General features: G+C 38.5%; 1 protein-coding gene across 2 annotated transcripts in view; it reads right to left on the reverse strand.

Annotated features, from left to right (window-relative positions):
- Positions 1-15,071: 15,071 nt before the first annotated feature.
- The window catches only part of RAB31 (RAB31, member RAS oncogene family), a 61,159-nt gene continuing 54,117 nt past the window's right edge, over positions 15,072-22,113 (reverse strand). For both annotated transcript variants that reach the window (XM_021527772.3, XM_085571942.1), the window contains exon 7: positions 15,072-19,264. In XM_021527772.3, the coding sequence (XP_021383447.1) occupies positions 19,167-19,264 (98 nt within the window). In that variant the 3' untranslated portion in view covers positions 15,072-19,166. The remainder of the gene's footprint in view (positions 19,265-22,113) is intronic.

Genomic DNA, 22,113 nt, shown 5'->3' on the forward strand with positions numbered 1-22,113 from the left:
TTTCTTTAAACACCTCCAGGGACCGTGACTCCACCACCCCCCTAGGCATCACATTCCAATACCTAATCACTCTTTCTGTGAAGAAATTAGTCCTAATGTCCAACCTAAAGCTCTCCTGGTGGAAGTTGAGGTTTTGTACTGTCATCCTATTGCTAATTGCCTGGGAGACTGACCCCTACTTGGCCAAAACCTCCTGTCAGGCACTTGTAGAGGGAGACACGGACCGCCCCGAGCCGCCTGTCCTCCAGGCTAAACACTCTCAGCTCCCTCGGCTGCTCCTCACAGGACATGTGCTCCAGACCCTTCACCAGCTTCATTGCCTTTATCTGGACACACTCCAGCACCTGAATGTCTTTCCTGAATTGAGTGGCCCAGAATTGGACACAGTTCTCAAGTGCAGTCTCACCAGTGCTATATATAGGGGGGAAATCATTGTCCTGGTCCTGCTGCCACATGATGCCTGATAAAGGCCCGAATGCCATTGACCTTCTTGGCCACCTAGTCACACGCTGGTTCATGTTCAGCTGCTGCTGACCAGCATCCCTAGACCCCTTTCTGCTGAGCACTTTTTCCAGCCAGTCTTCCCGCAGCCTGTAGCACTGCAGGGGTTGGTGTGACACAAGCGCAGGACCTGGCACTAGGTCTTGTTGAACCTCACACCATTGGTCTCGGCTCATTGATCCAGTCTGGCTTCCCCGGCACTGCATCTTATGCCGGTCCAGTCCCCACAAGCAGCGGTGGCTGCGGCGGAGCGGGGAGAATCATCATCCCCGCTCCTCGCCTTCCCAAGCACACACACACAGTTCGGGATGGAGCGGGCAGGGTGCCGCTGGCTCGGGGCTTCGGGCAGCCGCGCCGGGAGAACTACAGCACCCGGCATGCCCCGCGGTAGTAGCGGGACCTGCTGGGAGTTGTAGTCTTGGAGGGGACACCGGGCGCCCTTCCCTCGGGCCTCAGGGGCATTGGCTTGACCGGCCTTTCCCTCTAAACTGGAGAAGGGAGAGCGAACCTGGGTGGTGGGTCCTGGCAGCGCTGGTGGCTCAGACACGGGTCAGTGCTGTTCATGGGTGAGGCAGTTCCCAGATGCTGCCATGTACCCTCGTTTAAAAATAAAATTTTCAAAAATTGTAACAGTTTGATTGAAGACAGCATCTTGAAAAACATTGCCACTTGCATCTCTGTAGTTGAGATTAATAACCAGACCGAAAAGACAACCAGACATAGGCTCAGCAAGGATGAAGGAGTACTCAAACGTGGCTTGTCTCTGTGGTGGAACTACTGTGTTCAGAGAGAGAGAGCTGTGAAGTTCTGGATGTAAAAGTGATATTCTTGAGGGTACCGGAAAGAAGCATCGAGAGACTCAACATTGGGATGGCTGGGTCCAGTCCTGGGCACTGTCATGGATGGCCTGACCTTCTGGCCTTGAAAACAGCCAAAACCATTAAAGTTGGAAAACTGTCATTACATTAAGTCTTAGGAATATTAACAGGGAATAAATGGACCTGTTTAGTGTAGAGAAGAGAAGACAGAAGGGATCTCATGTAAGTGTCTCAAAGGTAGGTGTCAAGAGGATGGTGCCAAATTTTTCAATGGTGCCCAGAGACAGGACAAGGAGCAGTGGCCATAAACTCAAACACAAGAAGTTCCATCTCAACATGAAGAACTTTTTTATATTAAGGGTCACCGAGCACTGGAACAGGGGAGTTATAGAATCTCCCTCTCTGGAGACATTCAAAATCCACCTGGATGAGTTCCTGTGTCACCTGCTTTAGGTGACCCTGCTTTGGGAGGGGGTCTGGACTAGATGATCTCCAGACGTTTCTTCCAACTCTTCCAACAATTCTACAATTCTGTGAAAAGTTGAGAGAGACTGAGCTCCTGCAAAACCTGAATGAGAAATAAGAGCTATTATGTATTAGTAGGCAGGAACATGAGTTGTTTCCCATCCTCCTTGCTAACACTTTTTGTCAGATACAGTGTTGTCACTGTGGGCCTTTTCATTAGTACCATACTTTCAAGCAGATGGTGCATCCTGGGGTATTTGAATGTACCAGCAACAAAAAAACAAATAAGAAAAAACAGTTAGACAGTTAAATCCATCCAAAACTTGATGATTTCTGTGTCCTAAATCTGCTTCTGAAGAATTCTCCTGTAAGAGATATGTTTGTATTCATGCAAAGTTGGAGTACAGGTGAGAAAAATTTAGTCAGAAGGACTAACACATTTTTTCTCTCTTGCAAAATCTGGTGTAGGTATGCTAAGAACATATATAGGGACATAATAACCCATTTCAAAAATATGTCCTGATAATAAATACATTGAGAGGACTTAAATGGTTTGCATTCAAAATCAGCTCTTCATAGTAATACTTGTGGATCACATAATTTCTTTGGTGAATACCTGTAGTTCAGCCGAGCCATGAAGGAAGGACTGTGGACTGGGAAGGCTGGGGAGGCCCTCTGAGTAATTTAGGTTCAGGTTCTGCCTTGGAGCCCCCACCCTCCACTTCAGCTGCCTGCCCCTCCTCCAGGCCTGCCACCATCATTCCTACATACTTTTTTCCACACCGCTCTTGCCAACACCAAAACCCACATGATTTTAATACCATCACTGCCTGAAGAAGAAACAAGTAAAAAGTGCTCTAGAAAAGCACCTCAGAGCAGGTTTGCCTGATTGAAATTGGCTTCAAAAGGTGGAGTTACATGACCTATGTGTGAAAATGCCGCTAGAGCTCTGCAGCTACTCTGGCTGCAGGTTTTTTCCAGACTTACTTTATAATGCACATAAAACAGCATCTTAAATTACATCTTTTATTTACAGTGCAATATTTAAAATTGTTATCTGGTGGTCTGTTGGGCTTTGTTAACAAAACAAATGTTCCACTCTGTTTATGCATTCTTACCCTTGGGATCTGGAAGATAAACTGGAAAACAGAGGTTTTTCATCTTCTGTCTTAACATAGAAGAAGAATGTTAACTCTGTTATTTCCACTCTCTGTTTCTGTTCGTGAATCAAGCAAAGATTAAGCCATAGTGCATGCTTCTCAGAAATAGTAATTCAGCCTCCAGAATTACCTGCTGCTTATGTACCAGAAGAACTGGGTCTCAGCTTTCATAAAATCAAGACATGGGAAATAGCTGCAAAATGCTGAATGCCTCAAAAGTTTCTGTCTTTTCTCCTTTTAATGAGGTTAAAAAATAACAGTAAAGAGTACAAATGCAAAAGAAGTTTCGAAGTTTCCGCCATGCATATTTACAAGACAGAAGTATCTCTGTTGCGCAATTCTTCTACACATCTCTTGTTTAAGAAAAACTGAGGAAAACCAGAAGTTTGGATATCTCCTTAGTATGATAATAGGATTTAGAGGTTTTCCCATGCAAGCACCTTGTTAGACATGGCTGTGCAGTAGATGGGACTGACATCAGGGATGTGCATGGTTTGGGGGAAGGCTGGGTTGGTACTTATCAAAAGCATAGTGAGAGGCAGTGCATGAAGAACAGAGCACAGTCCCAAGCTCTGGGGGGATGTCACACAATCACTGAGTCTGCAAAGGACCCCAGTAAGGCCACAGTTTAATTTCCAACCCAAAGCTGTTTTTTACTGTGGTCTTTGTTGTTGTTTGAACACATTTTGAAATTTACTAATGCATTGATCTGTTTTATTGCATTTAGTATAATTTCTGATCTAATGCTTCTATTTCATCCAGACCGATGTAATTTTTATATTAAAACAACACCTGTGCTGTTGATCAGCAATATCTGGCAACCTTCTCCAACATCTGATTCATTTTGTTTCATCACCTCACAGCTCAGGAATGAAACCTTGGATCTATTGCAGTTAATAGAACTCCTATAGCTGATTTCAGTGAGATAATAATGTCATTCCAGAAGTGCTATTAGTGTATTCATCACTGCTTGCAAAAGGATTAAATTTGCTTAATCTGAGGTCAACATTTGTCCTGTGTATTTGTAGATTTTGATGGTTTTCACTCTGCAAATTTAGTATTGTTGTTATAATATCTCGGTTTCGAGATAGTTTGACATTTTTCAAAACTGTTTACTATAAAATATTAAATAAGCACTCTCTGTTCTTGAGAAGTATTAGAATAGATTGAGTTTCTTAATAGCTTTTTCCTGTTTATTGTGCAGGTTGTTTGGTCAGTCCCACCTATTCTTAACTTGAAAATTCCTTGCAAGAAAACAATATCACAAACTTCTTTGCCAGTTCGTGGTGATATTGAGACTGTCAGAGTAACCAAGTGCTGCATTACTTGTTGTGTTAATGGGAAAATTCTGGGTCTCACTCAGTGAAGTATCTCATGCATCCTGCCCTGCTAAGTCAGTGAATATTGCAAAATGCAAAGGTATAAGCTAAGAATATGTTCCAATTTCTCTTTAGGGAAATACCTGGCCTTTTGGTGCTGCTGTTTTTCTTCTGAAATACAAAATTGTTCTTACAGCAGGCTCTAGTCTTCATTTACTTGACTGCTAGAGGTCCATATATAATTTTAGGCCCACTTATTATATTGTAAATCAGAGGTTAAGTCACAGTCCATACTATTATTGAAGATTTATGGCACTATTCAAATGTTGCAGAATGGAAAAGTACATCTTATTTGAATATCTTCAACTTGGTTCAACTACAGTGTATTTCTTTACCCCAATAAATTGCTATAAAAACACACAATACATGTTGAATATTCATGAAGAAAGAAGCCAATAACATATAATGGCATTCTCATAAATAGCTATAGCACAAAACTGAATGTGCTTTTCATATTTTGGACCCAATTCTGTTCTACTGAACATAAAATTGCCCTGCCATTAACTTCTGTAAGAGCAAGACAGAAATGTTGTCTTGTCTTTGTGGTTTAAAGTACAATTTAAAGAACTAAAGGATTCCTCAGACAATTTCAAATGTGCTAAAAGCGATTAGTTGTTTGATAAAGGAATAAGTTATTAAGGAAGTGGAGTTCTGAATATTGTTTCAAGAATTTATTCTTACATTCATACCCATTCATGAGGGATGTAATGAGACAATTCAATATACAAAATACAGACTCTGTGTGTATATGTGTTGGCTGTTGTTTGCTGATGATGCATATCTAAAAATCAACAAAGACTTTCCTAAAATGTAACCAAAACCAAAAATTGTAGCTAAGTATATAAACATGAGTACATAGCTGAAACTTGCTTCCAGAAAAGAAGTCTTAAGGCCTCCTGAAAGACTCTTAAAATACTCAAATTAGTCTTACCTGAGAAGTAATTCTGCAGAACCAGCATGATAGTGCCCTGGTCATCACATACATCTCTTTCTCAAACTAATATTCTTGCAAATAGTGTCATGGTCTTTCTGAATCTCAGCTTGAAGAACTCATCTGGCAATTTGGATTCATATTCCCCCTCTCATTTGCTCTGTAGCAGCTCTGCATTGCTAGTTCTGGTCTCACCATCCTCCAGCCGTCCCAGAAAGCCCTCAAATTATAGTTTTGAATTATGCCCAGTTTCAGTTTTTATAGGTCACAAGGTAAATGTGAGCAAATAGTGTCATATCAACGTGGGAAAGACAAGCACTGTGCTGAGACTATGCCTGACACTTGATCTGCTTCCACTCTACAAAATGTTGATAAAACCTGTGCTGAACGGATTTGTCTGGTTTGGGCACTATCTGTCAGAAAATATGTGGGATAAGTGAAGGGAGTCCAGAAGAAAGGACCTGTATTGACTAAGATCCAGAAAACAAATGGATTGAAACATAAGAACAGATTGAAATACCAAGGCTGTTTAGCCTAAGGAAGAGGGTCTCACGTGTTCAGTAATAGTCTTCAAATATATTCAAAGCTATTGCAAAGAGAAAAGAAATTGTTTTTTCTCATTTACCTTGAATAAAACAGGAAGTAATGTGTGTAGATCAGAGCAAGAATTGATTTAGAGCAGGTATGAAGAACTTTTTAAGAGTAAGGATAATTAGCAAAAACGATTGCCTGGAAGCACAACCCATGGTGTCCCAGTCACTGACCTTCAAGAACAGGTTAGACATCTGTTGGGAGATGTAAATTTAGCTGATCTTGCCTTGAGATGTGACCTCTGAAGTCCTATGAGTCTATCATTGCATGAATTCCAGGATGCTCAAAGATTAAACTGATAATCTGCAGTGGAAATATCCACTTCCCGAGTTCTGGGCTACAGCCCATTCAGGGGGAATTTTCCAAGTGATTTTAATATGCATTGAATCAGGCCCTAAGTGAGTGTGTAATTTGGAGCTGCATATGGAATTTGATCCACAATTTTGTTAATGGCATTTGCAAATGGGAAGAATCCAACTCCTTTTCCTGGGGCACATTAGTTTGCAATGGTTTTACAAGGGAAAGTAAACACACTGTGAAGGTGCAGTGCTAGATTTTTCTTACAAAATTAAGTGGAATTGACTGAATGCAGACATAAGAAGAGGATCTCTGGGGGGAATTAGCAACTTTTCTCAAGGAAGAACATTTTAAACAGCTATTTTTTACATCAATTAGGCAGGGCCAGACAGAGCTTCAGACAGCTGAAACTATGTTAACAACACTTTAAAAATAAATAGGTATCATGAACATGAGAATGAAATGTTTGTCTCTGCCAAAAGATCAAATTAGCTGAGAGCCTGAAAATGAGCAGAGCAAAAGAAAGGGAGACACTAAAGCTGTCAGTGGATTCAATTATTTGTGTAGTGACTGATGAGGAAATATCCATTTTCCCATAGTCTGTTACCAAATAACATAAGGATTTTTCTCCACTGTGAATGATCATTTAAATCACAAGCACTTACGCCAGCTAAAGTTCTGCCTCTGCAATTGCATTTGTGTGCCATTGAGAGGAATACTGGATACACGAAGTTCTACATAAAGTTATGAGATTGCATATTTGCAAGATCACAGCTCCTATGGGCATCCACAGCCACTCTGCTTTTGTGGATTATGGACATCTCCTGGAAATTCTTGAACCATTACCTTTGTTTTGTGGCAGAAACAGGGATGGCTCCTAATGCTTCTTTAACTAATGCAGGAAGCCCTTACTAATATGAGGCTAATACACAGATGAAAACTCTTTCCTTTTGACTAATTTATTATGTCTAGGAGTAAAAACACAAGGTTTCTAAAATCATCTCCACTCTCTGGTTTGTTTGTTGCAGATGTATTCTGTGTCTGCACAGAAGCCTGAACACTCTACCTGAGAGATCATTTGTGAATATTTACTTTGCATTCTGGGAAGAAAAAAAAAGAAAAAAAGTCAGCATATTATTATGGATGGAGTCTTTGACTGCCAAGTACTGAATTATTTATCGTTTAATTGTACAAATGATATCCATGAGGACCTGTTACATTTCAATATGCAATTGATACACTACACAAAAAACAGGGCTGTGTCTTTCAGGCTTTGTTCTGTTGTTTGGTACTTCGGTGGGTCACCTTAAAAGAGGCATGAACGCTTAACAGAGGCCAAGTTGGAATACCTGGCAGCATTTTGGAAGTTGCAAGGGCTAAAAAAGCCTGCAGAAAGCCCCATGTAGCAAATGAAGCTCTGACCTTGAGTAGCTCATGTGGGACCTTTCCACTCCTCCCCCATGTTCACTCACCAGCCAGCAATCTGTCATGTTTTTCTGATTCTCCCCTTCCCTGTGGGTAACCCAGTCCCTTCTGTCCTTTAGCAGAGTTCTACCTATGCTGTGGACACCTGCTATGCCATGTGCAGGGTATTACACCTACAACTGTGAATATCTACCCTTTTCCTCCTCCAACACCAAGCATGAGCAAAGAAGGTTAGGAGATTTTACCCATTTGCCTGCTACTTTGGCACTGTGCCTACATAGTGCTGCAGACATAAACATAAATAGACTTTCACTGTTAAATTCATAAAGTTAAATGCTTGTAAATATTTTGTGAGTATGCCTTTAATACAGACTTTAACTGTCAAGTCTCTTTTTTAATGTCACAGCTTTCCTGTCCAATTCTGCTCTTCAGTGGGAAAAATTACAGTGAGAAAGAGACTCTTCTGCTACCAGTCCATCACCCCAAAAATTCTGTCATCTTTTGCTGTTTTTTTCCCCTTTCCGTCTCTCCTAATTCACATTGTTCATGCCTCTCTGTTCCCACTAGCTTGCAGCCAGGCCAGCAAACTTCCCTTACTTTCCTCTTTAAAGGAGGCTGGTCAGTTTGTCTCTCCTTTTTCCCTAATATGAGAAAAAGAAATTTAATAGAAATTATTAGCAATCTAATAGTAAAACAGAATTAGCCACTGCAAACCTGGAATGTGATTTTTTTCCTACACCAGGACATTCCTTGCATTTTTTCCTTCTATGAGTAAGACAAATAATAGAAATTAGGAAAATGGGAACCTCCAGTGGATCAGAGAGTAGTCTCTATTCATTAATCACATCCCCTCTTTGAGTCAGCACCAGAAGATTCAGAGGATCCCACATTCCAAGGGAGAAGGGTAGTGTTATCTTCCACATTGAGATTAATCCTTTTTTAAATAGTGGCTTAATGCTCAAGATCTGAAGCACCATCTTCAATACCATTATGTAATTTTGTTCTTTTCATTCTTGTCTTTCCAGCAATTCTGGTATAATTTGCAAAGTTATAAACAGAGTTTATGTTTTATTCCAGATCACTGATAAAGATATTGAGCTGTATTAGCTCCTTTGAAGCTGTTAAATAACCCATTAGAAGAGTAGAAACATGCTGATGTAGCTGTTAATTGGTTCCCAGAGCATTTGATATAAGTAAATTGATTTTGTATAGTACTGCATTATTTTTACCAGATTGTCATGTAGGGCTACATCAAATGACTTAAAGTAATCCATGTGAATTAACTCAATACATCTATCTTAAGCAATTGTATTTTAGTCTCATCTTGTTGCTTGAATGCATGTATTTTCCACACAAAAAATATATTTATTAACATTACATAAGATATTTCCTATGCATTAATTTCTATTTATTTCTGTCTTTATAATTTATTTTTATTATTATTTTGCCCAGGGTCTATATAATGCTTATAATTATCCAAAATTCCTTGCATTTATTCTTTACAGTGTGCCACATTAATTTTTTACCAGTCATCTGAAATCTTCCCTGTGCACCAACAATATTATTTCAGAATGAAGATGAATGGCTCCAACAGTATTTCCACAATATTTTTTTTGTCATACTCTTTGGGGGCATTGAAGCCTGAAGATTTAAATGTATTTTGTTTTCACTGATGAACATTCTCTCATACATACAGTGAGAGTGAAAAAAAATATATCACTTCATTATGACAACAGAAAAAAAATCCAGCTTTTCAAAGTAGCTTAGTAAAAACTGTGTTTTGTTATCCAAAAACTAGTCCCTACATTAATTCATATCAAAGGCAAAAAAGAAATCATTGCATTTTTGCTCTTGTTGGCTATTCAGAGGCTACACAATTGTGAAAGAGACAGCTGAGCTGGGTTTAGACTAAGCATCAGTAACAAAACTTTTACCCAAGTTAAAATATTGGATGTTCAATCTTAGGGGTGGCTAAGCCCTAATAAGATTACTCTTAGGCAATTTCCACATTCTATCCAGTTCACTTTCTAAGAGACCAACGTAAGATTGAAAACCTCATTTCACTTTTCAGTAAATATAATAAGTGGTCAAGAAATACCACACATGATGTCAGTGGAATACACTAGCTTTCCCAAATGCATGACAGTTTTTAAAGAAGAGTCTAATTCTCAGTGTTAAAGTGTGACCTAGTAAAAATGTAATGATAGAGCTCCTTGTTTTGCTCAGCATCAAAGCTATCCAGATCAATCCTCCTGAGATCTGCTGAAGATTGCATTCCAGGCTTGGAAACCCAACTCAGAATGTGCAAATGGCCCAAAGAGCAATCTTATTGGCTTAGTCCCCGCCAAGATTGAACATTCAATATTTTAACTTGGTTAAATGTTTTCTTACTGATGCACGGTCTCCACAGACCTGCTCTGGGTATAAAAGATGCAAACAAATGATAACTGTGACATTATTTACTCTAATCATTACGTTTAAAATGATGACAACTACAAAATTTGATGAGTTTTTCCATCTCCTTATCACACACTTTCTATGACATGGTTGTGTATAAAATCAGATGGCCTAGCTTGAAACACAGCCTCCTTGCATTTCCAGAATGATCTGAAGATACTAGTAGAAAATCATAAATTCCTGAACACTGATTTCCTGCCTGTGGCCACATGGCTTGAAATATACATTGGACTTACCTAACATCCAGGATTTTGTTGTGGCTTGGAGCTCCCATTAAATGGAAGGAAAATTTCCAAAGCTAATTGAAAATGGTGAGAATCATGTCTTTCCTTGAACTTCTTGAGAAATGAGGACTTCTCATGGAAATCCTGGCACCATTTCACCAGTAAAGCTAGCTGTCTTCAAAAGCAGACCTGTCAGAGAGCTGCTTCAATAACTTCAGGCTCTCCTGTACTACCAGAGACCTGGGCTGAGTCATTTTGCCAAAGAGCTAAGTAAGCACTTTCTTGGAGCTTTGAAACCTGTGGCTCCCAGACACTCTTACCTCGCTGTCATGGATGTGATGAGAAACAGGCTTCTCAGATGGCACCTCTCCTTCTAATCTAGTAGTTGCTTCAGGCCGTGTAATTTTTTCAGCTGTGTCTATCACACAGGGGAGGGTGCAATTTTTTGCCATGGTGTGTATCTTTCCCTGGTGTGTGAGTCATAGTGAGATAAGGTGAAGTGTCTGAAAGACATGCCCACTGACTTGATGACTCAAGCCTTGCGGAATTTCTAAGGCATCAATTTCCTCCCAAGAGATTTAAAATAAAAATCCTTCCATTTTACCTTTCAGTGATGGATGTTGTGTTATGGTAAAGCCTTTATACTGCCAGCAGCAACTACTTCAGTACATACTAAATGCTGTGGTTAAATCAGTCAATATAAATCTACTTGGCTACGTTTATCACCACCTCATCCTTTCTTCTTTAGTCTTCTCTGGAACAATTTGTGCAAAAGCACCTATCATTCCAAGACATCATTCAGACAGCATCAAGCATCATGAAATCCTAAACCATGCAGGCAGGGTGGCTACATAAATGTACTGGAATGTATTAGCCAAAGCCCTTTGTCCAGAGTTCCAACTAAGTAACTGGTGTGTCATGGACTGCATGAATGGGTATCATCTTTTATTCTGTGGACTTTGCACTTGGTAGATTCAGACATACTCACAGGTAAAGATATGGTATCATTTTTTAATAGGTGGAGCATAGGCACCTGATGTACTCTAATCTTGTGTTTGTTTATGTTTATTTATTAGCTAAAGTTCTCAAGTAACGATGGTGTTAAGGTGGCGTGGCTGTGCCATGAAACGAGTGTCTATGCACTCTGACCATTTGCAACATGGTATGCTTTTTACTCCAAATCTAGATTTTGTACTTCAGACATAGCTTTTGTTTCTTATCACCTCAGAGGAGTTGTGTCCCACCATGAAGAAGATCTCCCAGGGTAGGGCACCTTCAGGTTATTCGTTCCTTCTTTTCAGTTCTAAACATTATTTTCCCTCTTCAGAATTTTGTAACCAACAAGACATTCTGGCTTCATTCCCATTCCAAGAAACCTATTTATCCTCCAGAAATTTCAGACCTAAAACATTGCAGGAAAAAAAATACTGTAGTGAAAAACTTGGTTCCTTTTCTGGTATCTTTATCATAAGAAAACAAGTTAATCTGTTGAAACCTTTTCCTACATTAATATGAGTTCATATTTCCAGCACATGTCAAGATTTCTGTCCCTTCTTACTGAGATTATGGGGAGAACCATTCTGGTGTCAAAGGCTGCAGTGTAGGAGGGGAGCTGGTTGGGTGTCAGCAGGCATTTTAGGCTGCCACCTTGAAAGTAAATTTTCCTTGAGAATCAGGAATGACTTACAGAGTGTGGCAAAACTCATAGGACAAACTATCTTTAAAGGGAATGCTGCCAGAAAAGCTATTTAATTCTCATTTGTGTTTCTGACTGTCTCAAGAAATAGTACAGAAAACTACATCTGTATTTTGAATGTCCTTCTTCCTGAGGGCTCTTATTAGACTACTTCTACACATTTTATTCTTTTTAGATAAATATCTATGGTGCAAATTTTTCCCATGTTATGAGTGATGAACACACACAAGAACTTGGATATTTGGTGATTCTATAGTTCCTGTGATTCTATAGTGATTCTGTAGTGATTCTGTAGTTCTCACCCCTGTGAGAACTCCCAACACATATTTGTCAGCAAAGCTGCCAGTGTCTTTGAAGATGACAGGTAACAAGGATTTCTTTTGTAAGGTGATTAACCTACATTTCAACCCTATTAAACAAGTGAAGAGAAACTGTTGCTATCCTCCTAAACATTCTGAATTTATTTTTTGTTAGTAACAACAATGCTATCACTTGTTCCCCCAAATCATGTTACATTGACCAAGAGGAAGGAATGTGATGTTCATTTTCCTCAAGGGCATCTCTCAGACATGTAAGCTGACTTCCTTATTGATTGGTTCTTGTCAATATGTAATCGGAAGCGTAGGGATCATTTCTGTTTTAGTCTGTAACAGATCATTTTCCCAGGGTACTCTACTTGACATAGGGGAATAGGAATTTAGTTGTTAGGTATTTATCTTCTTATTTAAACATGTATTTTACCGCTATGGAGGGAGCAGGAGTGGCACTGACTAAGTAAAATAAATGTGAATTAAATGTAAATCATAAATAAGGTGTGTTTCAAAAAACTTTTGACAGATGATGGGAGAGAGAAAGCTTAGGCTCTTCAGCAGGTTTTGAGAAAACAAGGTCAATACTTTTCAAAGAAAGCTTTTTTTTTTTTTTTTAAGTCTTTCAGGCAGTCTCAGGGATAAAAAATGAGTAATTTAACAGCCAGATAAAAGAAATCCTTCCCAAGCTGTTAAATGTTTAATACCTAACCAGGAACCTCAAAATTCTCTTCTCCACACTAAATAATGATGTCTTATAAAAAATTTATTAATTGGTGTAACACTAAATGCAAGTTTGTACAGGTCTCTTACACTTCAAGTTCTATCAGTGTATTATCTGCAAGTTTTCACAACATCTGTGTTACAAAACAATCCCAGTAACACTTCTAGAGCTATGTCTTGAAAACAAAAGGATCATGAATATCAAGAGCCTGTCTTCCTATTTGAACAAAATACATAGCAGTGGTAGGTGATATGTCTTGAAAACAAAAGGATTATGAATGAGTATCAAGAGCCTGTCTTCCTATCTGAACAAAATACACAGCAGTGGTAGGTGGTAAGGCAAACTAATCTGTATCAAGACCCACCTGGTAGTAGCAGAAATACAGGCATTTTGCAATAAGGAGTCTTCTTAATTGAAACACAAGAAACCCACCTAAAATAGTTATGAAAAAAATGGCAAAAAACAACAGATCAAAAGAGCACCTTATTGATGGCCAAGAACCCCATTACACAATGAAGACATCCAAATTATCATTGATGTCAAGTCCTTAGGGAGTGACCAGCACCAATTAACAAAGGCATTTGTACAACACCTTTAGCTAGTCTATCCTCCTATGAGTGTTTTAACACTTTTAAAGAAAACTATTCTATAGCCTTGTATAAAACAACACTGAGAGGGGATAAAAAAATAATAATCCTGTAGCTTACTCTTTTCCTTTCAGGGAAGGGAGGGAAACCTGGTGGTGGCCTAAACAGTTTTCCAGATTAGGTGAGGAGGTGGAGGTATGAAGTAGCTGCACAGACTATTTCATCAGCCTTGCTGTCCTGATTTCAGTGCAGTGCGCAGGAAATCACAGCAGGGTGTCCTATGATGCTCTTTGCAGAGACTGAAGCTGCAATGGTGAAGATTTTGAAGGCTGAAATGTCAAATACTTTTCCTTAAGTACCTTGAGACACAACCTTCAATCTTCAAAAGGCAAGCAGAGGAGATTTATTTTCCAGGCAATTGTATAGCTCCCCTCTCATTGCTAAATTCTACTCCAAGCTAACATAGAGCACCAGAAGCATATGCTTCCAAGCCATGTAAAACATCCCACTGACAACACAAGGACTGATCCATTCAGGGGCACAACTCTCTTCAAACACCTAAGGGCAAAACAGCATTCTCTTCAGATTTTCCAACACACAGATAATAGTTAAGGGGTTTAGGCTTTCCATGAATTAAGTACATCACCCTCTAGTTTACAGTTATGTACCTGGGTTCCTTCTTGGTTATGCACATCTGGAGGTAAGATAGATAATTTTTTCAAGATAATTGTAATTTCTTTAAAGCAGGAAACAGATCCTGTCTATCTTCCAGCAGTAACTAAACTTACAACATATGAAACCTCTTTGAAACACTGGTTTCTCATTACACAGAAATGTCGTGTTCTGTGCTGTTATTTGAGTTACACTGCTTCTTGCATACTGCTGTGCATTGAATTTATCATGGTAGTCAGAAAAGTCTTAGTCCAAAACCCTGTTTTTCCTTAAAAAACCCAGCTCTTCATTCATAGTCCTCATAGTTGTTGTAACAACTGTGAAAATATGAACCAAACAGTACAAAAACCTGCTAGTGTAGTTAAATACCTCTTGTAATAATAGCAGCAAGGGGAATTAAATACTGCATATTTCTTAAGAGAGTGTTAATTCTTAACTCCTAGACACAAGTCTGAGGGAGGGACATAAAGTAGGGTGAAAAAATAAATGTACACCAAAATAAAAACATACAAAAGACAAAGTGTCTTATGAGCCATACTAGTCATCGCTACTATTCAAAGCAAGTGGTAACTGGAAGCTCACTTTCTACTGACAGCTACTATTCTAAATTTCTAAACAGATGCTGGCCATTCACGTCCCTCTCTTCTAATGGAGAAATCAAATAATTCAACAAAAGGATTTTTCAGATCTTCTTTTTCTGGTTTTTGGGAGTTTGTCTGGACTGCAGGATTCCCCAGGAATGCATTCACTTTCTGCTAAAAGGCCAGCATTTAAATCCCAGGCAAGTAATCCACAGACTGCAGACAGCCCTTTTCAAGAGCAAAGGACATGCAAAATGGCTATTTTGTTCTGCTTTATTGAAACCAGAGATAGCCCCAGTTCAGACACATGTAGAACATTTATTAGCATTAATCACTGTAGGTTAAATAAAACACAAAAACTACATTTTAGGGGGAAAAATATTATTAGGTATGATACAATTAATATGTAAAACAGAAGGGAAAGTATTAACAGATTGCAGCATCCCATACATGAAGCGAGTGGGTCCAGCCCAATCAAAGCCCTTATATAAACAAAACAGAGGAAGAGTACCTACTAGGTGATTTTAAACTGGAAATATATCACTGACTGGTTTAAATAATTAAGGGTAGGTTAGTAAAATATATCACTGTAGTCAAACAATCTGATGACAGCCAGAATGCTTACATATGTAACCTATCTAGTCACGCTTATTCCCATGTGCCATGAAGGATTAGTGAAGACATGGGATGACAAATAAGTTTTATAGGTATTGATACAGACTCATATTACATTGCAGCACTTTGGATAGACATGTTGTACTGTAAGCAAAAACAGTAAGCTTTTTGAGTGTCACTTTATTACCTCTAAGTTCCAATTCCTGAATAATAATGGCCATTTTTAGATTTCTCAGCCTGCAAGACAAACATTTTCTGCAATATGCCATTTTCATGCACAAGAATGGCAAGTCAAAAATTGTACCTATGCACATCTACTTGCTACCTTTGATCCACAACTTTACGTTCACAAAGGTGAAATGATCATTAACAGAAAAATGTACTTACAGAATAAAATGTGTAGTATATGAGAATCAGACATAGCGAGAAAACACTACATGTCAGCAGAACAACATAAAACTGTACTTTATATACACACATATATGCAGAGCATATACAAAAACTAGTTCCTTCATAATTTTTTTAAAACTTGTTCATGACAAGCCAGAAAAGCAAGTCACCCTCAACTGGACAGTCACAGTCCTGAGTCACAGTGCAAACAAACTCCACCAAATATCCTTGGCACTACGGCCTGTGCCTCAGTCCTGCTGCCAGCTCTCTTGAGAAAATCAGTCTTGGACAAATCCAGCACCAGCTGGCTAACCAAGGACTGCAACATTGATATTATTATTATCATTATTAGAGAATATCAATTACACAAGTCAGGTGCTCCAGTACAGTAATCTAGCTTTTCACTAGCCATTAACTACTAAGAGAAACTCCAGCTGCTGCTAAAACTTTCAACTCTGAGATTGGGGGGTTTTCTGTCATTTTTCTGGCTGTTTATGAAGGGTGGTGGTACCTTTCAAGAAGCACAGGCAACCAATTGAAGCAGAAATCATTACTTTTACATTTTAAAATCACTATTTTTTAACAAAAAATTACCCCATTTGAGGAGGCTACACCTTGGCTTTGACAAAAAACAGAGAGGCAATAATATTGTCAAAAGTGAGTTCTGTATTCAGAGAAAATGTGAGATGCTCTGCACAGCACATTGGCCTGTTATTTTTCTTGTGGCTCCAGACTTCCCTAATGAAGCTTCCAGTAACCCAAATCTCAAGAACTTATGCAATCTGATTCCTTATTAATTTAAATATTTTTCTTGACTAAAATCAGAATAAAGTGATTTAGATTTACCCACTAAAAGCAAAACCTATTCAGTTACCATTCTAATTTCTAAATCTGTCAGAGATCCATTGTAAAAACTTCCAATTTAAAACTACTTCAACATATAACTCACAAACCTGTTCTGATTCACATACTGCTCAAAGCCAGCTGTGAGAGCTGGTTGTTCAGGACAACATCCCATAAAGATCAGCCTCAATTGCCTGTTCTAACATAAATTAGAGTATACAAGGTACTCACAAAATTGTCTTACAAAGCTTTCATACATCTCAGTTAGGATTTAATAAGTTTTGAGATGCCATGGTAAAAAAAATATGTAACAATTATTTACAAAAGCTTAAAAATCAATTATGGATAACTGCTATACGTTGAACTAAAGTTTATGACATCTCTAAAAACATGGGTTCAATCTCATCTTGTTTTCTGGGTAACTGGTCTAGCCTCTTACTGGGTTTTACATAGGAGGAATCAGATCTCTTCCAGCATTGGGTCGTAGACCCCATAAAATGTAAGAACCTGTGACGTTGGTAAGTCTGGTATTTCCTTAGCACTGCAGGCCACGTTAAGCTTTTTCCTCCCGAGCCAAGAGCCAGGCATCCCTGGCAGACTTGCTTGTACTGGGATGGAATTAAATGTTCCCTAAAGGAGCTGGTCTCCCTCCCAAACTATCAACAATGATGATTACTGAATTTTCACTTAAATAACCCTAGATTATCAGTAAAATAGTTGCTGCAATGAGTCAGAGACATGGATCATACATCAGCACAGCTGAAAACTGAAAGTTTAGCTAAAATATCCAAGGCCATATTTTCTAAAATGAGTGTTTTCAAATGAGGCCAAAATATAGGAGAAACTACTTGTATGTGAAAAAACAAAGCAGTGTAGGTTCTTAGATAAAATGAAGAGGGATGTTTCCCACCTATGCTACTCCAAACTCTCTGGAGACAAAATGTTCCTGTTGATTTTATCTGGCCCTGTTTCAAGTCCTAACAATTAGTGACATTTATCTAAGCAATCTCACAACCAGCCAACAAGGTCTGCTTTTCTATGTACAACACGGAAACGACGCTCTAGGCTGCCTGCTCATGATTTATTGTGGAAAGTTATTTTTCCCCTTTGTTTGCTTTTCATAAGCCCTCCTGAAAATGTGCAGTGGCAATAATTTTCCTCATAAGAGAACAAATTAATGTTGTGGAATTCAGGCTGGGCTCTGTTTTTGAATACAGCATTTGTTACTCTAATTCCCACTTCCAATGAAATTGATGAAGAAGATAAATTTGGATTTTATCATCTCAGTCATACACATTCATGAGAGACAGAAGTCGAAAACACATACGGTTTTACATTATTTCTACTTCATAATCCCCTGTAGGAATTCTTTCCTCCACTGCATTTACAAGTGCATCACGCTTCAAAGATATCACATAATGTGCCTTCCACACTGCATCCCCACACAATTGAGAAGACTACTCCACAAATTCAGAGAATTACACCTGTAAGCAAACATTCACATTTGTTTTTTTGGATTCCAGCCTCTAACCCCAAATAATATTGTGCTCTCTTGTGCAGTTTTTGTTCAGAAATACTGTTCTTTGAACTCTAAGAATTCACAGCAGTGAGACCATGAGGAGTGGGGCACTGTGGCACTCTTTTAGAAACCAAGGAATATGCAACTTTGAACACAGATCTGGAGGAACCCTGGTAAGCAGTGCAGATTAAGCTTGTATTTATGCTCTTTTTACATTTTCAGCAATTATTGAAACCTACACCCTGCACAGGGAAGCATTCCAGTCTACATAGTGGCTGCATTTTCACTTCTTTCTGGAGCACACTGGAACTGTATGGGGTCCAGAAGTTTCCTTCATGACTACTCCTTCTTCCACATACACAGCACTTCCTGACACAGATTTTGACTTCCAGTCCATAAAAACTGCATTCACTCATCCTTTGGATCCATTTTCTTCTTCAGTTAGCAAATTCAGTCCACTTCTTGCTGATGTTTACTGAAAGCAGGAGATGAAGCTGCAGATTTAGAAAAACTGTGAAGCAGAGTCCAGCTAAAAAGATGGCAGAGAATCTGTAAACCAAAATTCAGGTATTATGGGGATTTTTTTCACCCTGTTATTGCAGAGAAAACTCTAAAAACATGCCAAGTCCACTTTGCAAATGTAAGAAGATAAGTTTTTGCAGCAAACCTAAATTTTATATATAAACTGATCTTTTTATTTTAAAAAATCAAAACAACAGTCACTGGTTTAAACAGAGAATCGGAGTACTTTGACATTGTAATTTTGACAGGATATTAGAGAGGATTTTCCAACTGGGTTTTGCAAAATCCCTTTGAAGTAAAGCCTTCTGCTTCTGGTCCTTGCGTTATTGCTCATGGGAAGTATTGAAATTACTGCTTTCAAGATAAGGAGCCACGTCACTGAGATCACGAAGTCCTTTCTCAGTGAAAAAAAAAAGAAAATGGTGCTGTTTTTCAAGTAAATCTAAAAAGATCAAGTTGGGTCAGCAGCACCGCCTACCCGTCTGTGAAGTCTGCCTTCCAAGTTTGATTGCTCCATTGTTACTGATTTCATGAGGATCTAAGGGTGGAATTTGCTGACCTGAAACACATGAGGAGACAAGAATTCAATTTTCCTAATGTAAGAACAACAACAACACTGTTACATGCAGGTAACAGAAGAATTTAGCTTGCATAAGAATTACATCTGTGAAACTTTATAAGAAAGCAACCATACCTTGAATATTCTCCCTTGTATCTTATTCATGAAAAATGACTTTCACATTTTAAAAATATATGAAATATAGCTATTGGGAAGACATGAAGTACACTGAAATTATATTATCCATGAACTAAAAAAAAAAAAGTAATCTTACAGAGCTCCTTACAATTTAGAAACAGAAAATTCTCATCTTCCTCCGAGATCCACTGAAATGTGAATGGTGCAAGTTTAAAGAGATTGTGCCTGTCCTAATCCTGCATGACATTTAGTCCTAGCACACTGGAGTTTTACAAAATACTGTAACTAAACATGGTGCCTACAACTGACAAAGAAAAACAGATCTGTTCTTTCCATTAAATCCCTTCCTCTTTTTTAGGCGTGCCCACGTCTTTGCAGTTGACAGCTTTGATTACTTAACATCACCATCACCCCTTCCCCTGCAAACTCTCCTGATTTTTTAATCATCTTATGGAGTAATTATTTAGAGTGTTTGAAAGAATTTCAGCCATTACAGGAGAGCCAGAGATCTCTCCTGGGGCAGAAGGGCACTGCTCCAACTCACTCTCCTGTGTCCTCTTTTAGTACTGCTGTATCTTTTGTCTAGCTAGCTTCCTACTAGTGGACAACATAAAATGTGCTTAATAATAAGAATAATAAATAGAAAAAAAATTCTCCCAGGTCCAATCCATCCTGTCTCTCTCTCTCTCTCTCTCTCTCTCTAGTGTGCAGCTGGCTTTTGCATTAAACCCTTGTGTAAGCTTTCCATAAGTACCTTGAGATTTTACAGTCATGGTAATGTACTTTCCCATCACTTTGTGGATTTCCTAAATTTTTTTTTTCTGAAGCTGAATCCATTTTTATGAATTATTCCTGGATTTAACATTACCCATGTTAAATAACATGAGTTAAAATATTTAACATTTGTTTCTTATATACCACTTTCAGAGAACACAGAGTTTCTGTGAACAGTTCATCATAATCCAGGTGGATTTTACAGATTAGATTTCCCCATCCTTTGCTTCAGTTATTCACAGCTCTCTCTTACCAAATGTCCTATGAATTATGTACCTATGTTGAAGCCTGAGTCCTACAAATTATTTGGGGGAGTAGTTGTGTGTGGGCGAGTTAAAAGCATACAGGTAAAATCCAATCCCAATGAAATCAAACAGCAAAATTTGATTTGTAAAACTTGTCCTTAAATTACTTTTAGCCAAGATTCAAATTTTCTCTTATTCAGTTAGCTCTGCACAGGTATGCTGTACAAGAAAAGTGACTTTTAAAGCAGATAATCTTGTGTATTTGTACAACCGAATGAGAAAGAAACATCCTCACATTACTAAGGTAAAGATACTGTATCTGATCCAACAGAGTGAAAAATGCGTATCTTGAGGGCCAAAGCATGTATAAGCAGTGACATTAAAATTCTGAACTCTGTTTGGGTCACTAAAATATCAGCTTCACATCCTGCTTAACATTCTGTTCAGACTTCATGTTTGTAAAGTAAAATAAAAAGCAGAATAGGTGGTTATAGACCCAGCTGTTACATGCATTAGTTCTGTTGGCTTTGTTTGGAGACAAAGAGAATCCACTAATTCTTAAACTCTAGAGACTATGAAGAACATGGTTATCCGTGAGAGGCTTTCAAAGAAGGCAACACTGTTGTCATAGAGACCCGCAGGGAACTTCTGCATAAGGTACCTAACACTTCCAAAGGGATTTCAACGCAGTCCCAGCAAAATAAAACTGTGAATCTGTCCCAGAGAGAGTACGATGTAGCTAAAAAACATGGAATCTACAGACATGGCTTCCAAAAATAATTTGCCATTAAGCAAACACCTCTAAACATTTGGTCCTTCTAACGGTAACTTTGGAAGAGGAGAGCTTTAATGTGCAAACTAGCCTAACTTTCATTTTAGAACTCTACATTAACTCTATATGTTTTTCATTCAACTTTTCATACTTCTTATGAGTTTCAAGTCTACAGTACTCCTGGTGTGTATGCCAAAAAGGAGGCAAACTTATCTTTAGAGCATAAATCTTGCAGGCTTCAAGGTCAGGGAGCTGTTTGTCCAGTTCAGACCAGGACACAATATATGTTGCTAAGAATCACCCAGATTTAAGTAATTTCTCAAAACAATAAAACCCATACAGATAACAACTATAAATAATAAAACCAAAAAATCTCTAGACCTATTTGCTGGTCAGTTATTCTTGAACTTAAATACTGTTTGTCAGGAACTAGCCATGTTTTCTCCTGTTTTGATACCACTACCCCCTCCTTGAACTCAATGTAAGGAAATAAATGTTTAAATTGTCTAAACTTTTACTTTATTTGAGTTTGAGAGTATTTTTTCAGCAGGTGATTCTTCCCTCACTTATTACTTCTTACCAGAATTATTACCAGAATTATTAAACCATGAAGTTAAAACATTTCCATTTTAGTAACAATCCATCCCTGCCCAAGCAGCTTTTACCATGACAGGAATAAATATCTTGGAGCATAAAACTCAGTCAAACACTTGTGAACCAGCTGAATGCAAATAATACAGTGATTTTCATCAGGCATCAGGGAAAGTGAACAAAAAAAAAATCAGTCAGAAATTTGTCTGACTTACTGTCTTTCCCTAGGCCTCCCTGACAGCAGGCACTGTAACAGAGAAAGGCCTAAGCAGCAGCAGAACACCAAGGATGAGTAAAATGCTGATCCTGCATCTACACTTCCTGCTTCT

This window comes from Lonchura striata, chromosome 2, assembly GCF_050655825.1.
Source record: "Lonchura striata isolate lonStrDom1 chromosome 2, ASM5065582v1, whole genome shotgun sequence".
NCBI lineage: Eukaryota > Metazoa > Chordata > Aves > Passeriformes > Estrildidae > Lonchura > Lonchura striata.